This window comes from Phalangium opilio, unplaced genomic scaffold (genome assembly GCF_054372755.1).
Source record: "Phalangium opilio isolate 3A_F unplaced genomic scaffold, DU_Popi_V2 ptg000009l_1, whole genome shotgun sequence".
Taxonomy (NCBI): domain Eukaryota; kingdom Metazoa; phylum Arthropoda; class Arachnida; order Opiliones; family Phalangiidae; genus Phalangium; species Phalangium opilio.
In genome coordinates, this window is record NW_028324146.1 from 7,264,671 (window position 1) to 7,270,668 (window position 5,998).

General features: G+C 34.0%; 1 protein-coding gene across 1 annotated transcript; it reads right to left on the reverse strand.

The window, feature by feature from the left end:
* Positions 1-1,433: 1,433 nt before the first annotated feature.
* On the reverse strand, positions 1,434-4,770 carry LOC149713600 (uncharacterized). Its single transcript, XM_089843900.1, has 9 exons — positions 4,338-4,770; positions 3,723-3,809; positions 3,495-3,616; positions 3,079-3,273; positions 2,931-3,009; positions 2,599-2,771; positions 2,226-2,441; positions 1,870-2,041; positions 1,434-1,797 (listed from the first exon to the last, which is right to left on the reverse strand). Exons 1-6 carry the CDS (start codon positions 4,485-4,487, stop codon positions 2,619-2,621), a joined length of 786 nt encoding a protein of 261 aa, XP_089700026.1. The 5' UTR covers positions 4,488-4,770; the 3' UTR covers positions 1,434-1,797; positions 1,870-2,041; positions 2,226-2,441; positions 2,599-2,618.
* Positions 4,771-5,998: the final 1,228 nt, after the last annotated feature.

Consider the following 5,998-nt stretch of genomic DNA (forward strand, 5'->3'; position numbering starts at 1 on the left):
AATACATAGGTTGAATCAGAAGTTTATGACTTCTTATCCTGGGAAGTATTGGACTCTAACCATATCCGTAACCATCTCTGTTAGCCAAGTTCTTATTAGGTCCGATCACCGCGCCACCTACGGCGCTTCTCTCATTTTGAGCTGGCAGGCTGATTTGCGCGCTAGCAGCGGGCAAGTAACGAAACTTTAAGGTGCACAGTGAGAAATAATGGTCTGTGAATAAACCCCAAAGGGTTTGGTCAAAGTTGTCCGAAAAACCAGTCCATCAGTGGTTTAGTTTCAGTCCCTGAAGGGTTTAAGGACTATTTTATTAAAACCCTTGATGGTTTAAATTTAGAACACTCCTGGTTTGTTTATTTACCATTACAGGCTAGATATTCGACCCATTTCGGGTCTTTTGTTAATCCCTTAGTTGGTTTAAATTCAGAACGTGTATGGAACGTGTTTAAACCAAAGCGGGATTAATATTAATCCCTTTGTAATCTAGTCTTAAACCCTTTATGGTTATATTTCAGAACTTTGGCGGTACGTTTTCAAACCAAAGCGGGTTTAGAACTTTACCGTTTTCAATCTAGTCTTAAACCCTTTATGGTTATAGTTCAGAACTTTGTGGGTACGTTTTCAAACCAAAGCGGGTTTAGAACTTTACCTTTTCCAACCTAGTGTTAAACCCTTTATGGTTTAAAGTCAGAGCATAACGGGTACGTTTTCAGAACAAAGCAGGTTTAGAACCTTGCCTTTTTCAATCTACTCTTAAACCCTTTATGGTTATAGTACAGAACTTTGTCGGTACGTTTTCAAACCAAAGAGGGTTTAGAACTTTACCGTTTTGTATCTAGTGGTAAACCCTTCATCGTTATAGTTTAGAACTTTGTCGGTAGGCTCTTAAACCAAAGCAGGTTTAGAACCTTACCTTTTTCAATCTACTGTTAAACCCTTTATGGTTATAGTTCAGAACTATGTCGGTACGTTTCCAAACCAAAGCAGGTTTAGAACCTTAGCACAGCAGGTTTAATATTTTTCCCATTCCCATCTAGTCCAAAACCCATTATGGTATTGATACAGAACCTAACCCGTACATTTTTAAACCAATGCGGGTTTAATATCGAACCCATTGCATTATTTTCACACACCCTTTAATAATATTAATTGCCCGGGGAAATAAAAATAATAAACATTATAATTATTTTCCCTCTGAAACTTTTCACATTATCCTGATAACTAGCTCCGAAATGTAGATATTCAATTAAGTTTAGAAAAATTACAGAAATTATGTTTCAAGAGGAAATTATTTTGTTTTCTACCATTCATATTTACTGAAATTTACAGTTACAGTTTAAGTATTCACTTTCCTGGCTAGAAAAAACAAGGTGAAGATGTGAATTTTGATTTGTTTTTGCACTGCGAATCATTTTAGTGAAATTTTTTTGGAATTTCATTTTTTGAGAGTTGTTATGAGTCTTTTAACTGGCGCAGCACATTTCGTGAAGTTTAATTCCAAAAAGCACGATTCAATAAAACTATAAGTTTTAAATAATTCATCTGGGTATTGAATGTTGAAAATCCAATAGCTTGCGATGAGTATCATCATTGCAGTCGGAAAGTCGGAAGCCTCAGCCACTTTGGTACGATCAATGTACAGTTCGTAGTCTGTATTTATTAGAATCTTGCTTCCCGAAAAAACAAGGACTGGCACTTTCGGGTATCGGGAAGAGTCGCCATTGGGGAAAAAAAACTTTTCATGGTTTTCCTTAAATCTGGTGGGAATTAGCAAAATTGAAAGTGACCTCTTGAGACCTATAAGAATAAGAAAGGAAAGGAAAATTATTATTGTTATAGTAGAATTTCCGTACTATTGAATCAAATTACTTTGCATGGATTCAGGGTCCTCTTCCTTTTTTATCTGGTCTAGAATTTCCGCTTTCAAATTAACCACTTCTTTTTTTGCCAAAACCCAAATTTTTTCTGAGTATTTTTTTAACATTTCATCCAGTTTTTTCTCAATGTTTATCTTTGTTATTCTCTCAAATTCCAAGGATATCTTTAATTAAAAATTAAATGATAAACTGCATTGACTTGATCAATCCATAGAGAATAGAAAGAAGAGGAGTTGAAGGCTTGGGATTTTCCCTCAATCGGAAATAGGAGTGAAAATTCCAAGTGAAAACTTCACCATCTACTCCTCTGTCTATTCTTTATTTACAGATCATATTCAAAGTTCATACTTGTCGAGCATTGGAAAGCGCTGGGTACTCTTTCAACACCTTATCCACAGAAGTACCCTCTGCTTTTAGAACTTCTCTTCTATCAGACATAGTTTTATCCATTTTTGTATCAATCTTCTCCCAGTCTATTTCTTTTTTTTTTAATTCATTGATCATTATTGATTTATGAGCGGCGATGTTATCATTATCATCTTCAAAAGATTCCACATCAGCAAGCTTCAAATAAAGAGAATTGATATATTAACTGTTACATGAAACTACCTAATACAAAAAATTTTCCGAATTTGAACTCATACTGCTAGCATGAATCTATATTGTATAGATTCATGCTGCTAGACTATCATGGATAAATAGAATATGAATGTATAATCACCTGAACTCTTTGTACGTTTACTATGACGTTGATATCTGAACCAGGACAAGATGTCTGTACTTTTTTGTAGGACTCCTTTCCATATTTTTTTTGTTATCCGCTACAATGGTTATATTTGTCAAATTTTGTCTAAAATTTTTGAATTTGGATCGCAGCATTTGGTGCCACATTTCCTGTAATATTATTTTACAAACATGATTAACCTGCTAAAACTTCATTAAATAAATGGTAATTGAAATTCACAATAAGAAATTTCAGTACTTGTACAAGTTATTTGGAGTACACTGCGATATCACAAATTTTAATCTATTAAAATCAATAAAGATACATACATGCCCTTCTCCTGGTTGTGTTCTTAAGTGTGGGTATTTCATGATTAATTTTTCTGCAACAATTTTGTGATATGGATACCTGAAGGGTATTTGTAAATATACAAGTTCATCAAGTAAAATTTCTATATCTTCAAAACGTTATACTTACAAACCATATCTCTTGATTAAATCACTGAATAAAATGCTTAAAAGCTCTTTGTTCATTGTGATTTTAACCTGAGGGGAAAGACCCTGGTATTTGTCAGCACTAACAAACATTTCTGGCAAATCCGGAAGGGAGTATGTCAAAGCAAATGTCGTTCTTGAACAGCTGCCAATATCTTCTCTAAGATTTTCAGCAACCCTATAGTATTTTCAATTTAGTAAGATAATTCTATAAAAAAGATAATCTTGTTCCTTTGCAGTTTGCAATAATAATAACATTTTTAAATGTAAAAAGTCAATTATTTACAGTAAAACCATAAGTTGAAAAAGTTTACTCAAACTCTTAGGATTATTCATAGATTAATGATAAATTAAAATTGTGTATATTGATGTAATTCATTGCATTAAAACTGCACTAACCAGGTAATCAATTGAGGTTCATTTTCATTTTCGCCTGCGTTCGACGTCGATGTGGCATCTATCTGGTCATTTCTTGACCTTTTTTCTGTTGAACATTCTGGGTCCTCATTTAATCGTTTTTTCTATATTTAAACATATTTTAATTAGAAAAGCTATAATTTTGACTTAAAATAATTATCACCATTTTATATTCAGGGTTAGTTTCCCTTTAATATTTCAAATATTTACTTTTAAAACCACTTTGACTTTAGTTTTGCTTTTAAAAATGCTAGTTTGACCCAGGTCCACATATTCCTCAAAATCTTCATCATAGACCTAATAATGACCAATTTTAGCGGTTTTTAAATTTTATTGTCTCTAAGAGTATCAGCTTCCTTTAATATTAAAATAATCGAAGACATGCGGGCAACTCTACTCTTAATAAAACTTGATATGATACTACTATAATAGGGATTGGTTATGCATATAGGAAGGTTGCACGTGATATGATAACTTCCTCTATCACATACATTTTGCCTTCCAACTCTATATGGGATAAAACAGACAGGTGCTCCTACAACTTCCCTATAGATACCTGTTGAGAAGGGATGGCTCGCTGAAGAGAGCGAGAAAGAGAGAGAGAGAGTTATATACAAAAGTCTATTTAATAATTAACGTCGTGGAGTCTTGTCCGTGAAAATTAAACGTAAAGAAAAGGCTTATATTAGTTTCTATACATCGTGCAAACTTCATATAGGATAACAATTTTGTTGGTTGAACATATCTGAAAACCATATCTGGTTTGACCTAGTTTAATATTCAGGAAGCCCTAATACTTAAAGAATATCTAAAAAAGGATATTACCTGATAAACTTTATCCGGACCCACGAAGTCCTGTAGGTTTTCATCACATTTTAAATGTTCCAAAAACGCTGAATATGTGTTATCTTTGATCCGAATTTTCTTTTTTTGTTCTCCAAAACACAACAACAACAAAGTTCCATTTTCATCCATGTTAATAATTATAAGACTATGTCCGCAGATTTAATTTCAAATATTCGAAATAGTTTTTGTCCGCTCCTCTAAATCCACTCTTTCCGAGATTTTCTCGAATACTGGTTACTGGTATCTATGCTAGTACCATAGAGTGACCTTACCCGTTCTTTTCTTGATGCTGGTACAGTCGCACCGCAGCTAAAAACTTTCCATTTCCTATGGGACAGCCTACGTAAAATGGAAAGTTTTTGGTTGGGGGGGGGAAATATTGTCCCCGTCCCATCGTCGCCGACCCTTTTTTTTTCCCAGAACACAAACAATGGGCCGTGGAATTTACCTTGAGAAGTGAAGCTTATCTTTTGGCTATAAGAAAAATGCGGTACATGGGCCTAACCATTTAATCGTGACCTTGTGTAGAACAGACTTTACTGTCAAGTAACAAATGCACGGTTAAATCTTGGAGTCTAAAACTCTGGTCCAGTGGTACGTGTATATAGTTAAAATTTTCTCCTTTCCTCCACTCTTCGAGGAAATATGGCGTCACCCGGTTTATTTAGCTGTGTTAGATGTACCTTTTTTGCCAAAACATTTGGGATACTTTTAACTCATATGCTAAATAAGCATTCTCACGATCGTAACTTTAGTATTGTTTGTGGACTAGACAATTGCGGAAGGTCTTTCACTAATATCAAAACTTATCATCGACACGTGAAATATAAGCATAAATTTACCAGGGAAACGCTTGATCCCCCAAGTTACCCTCATCAAGACGAAAATGCAGATATTTTTGAAAACGAAAATGGACAAGAAATAAACCAAAATGAGCAAGAAAATAATCAAGAGGAACAACAAAGTGAAGGGAGGAATGAAAAAGAGTTAAGACCTCCCGAAATTCGGGAAACGATATTAAAAATTATACTTAAATATCGAGAAGCTCATAATCTTCCACGAACCGTAGTACAATCACTCGCTAATGATCTACTAATATTTTGCGAGCAAATTTTATCATCAAATATGGATAATATACAAACCGTATTGCGCTCAAAAAATATTATCATTGAAAAAGCCGCATTACTTTCGAAAAACATAGAAGTTGGGGAGGCGTTTGAAAGCCTCAACTCAAACTATAAAATTAATGCTGTCTGCAAATCGGACTATGGGTTAATAGAGCCTATGCAATTCACCTTCACCGAAACAATGGACAAGGAAGAGAAGTGTCATTTTCATTATGTACCTATTGTGAAAGTGATTCAAAAACTCTATTCTTCAGATCTTCAGATTGGAAAAAACGTTGATCTTTCAAAAATACCAAATCAATGTGTCGGACATTATCTTCAAGGTGAAATTTCCAGAAACATTATAGAGAAGAATTCTAGTTTCTCGTTAAATACGCTTCAATTACAAATATACCTTGATGATTTTGAAATAGTGAATCCTTTAGGCTCTAAACGTGGCAAACACAAAATACTAGGATGTTACTTTTCTATTCTGAACCTTGAGCCAAAATTCAGATCAAAATTGAGCGATAT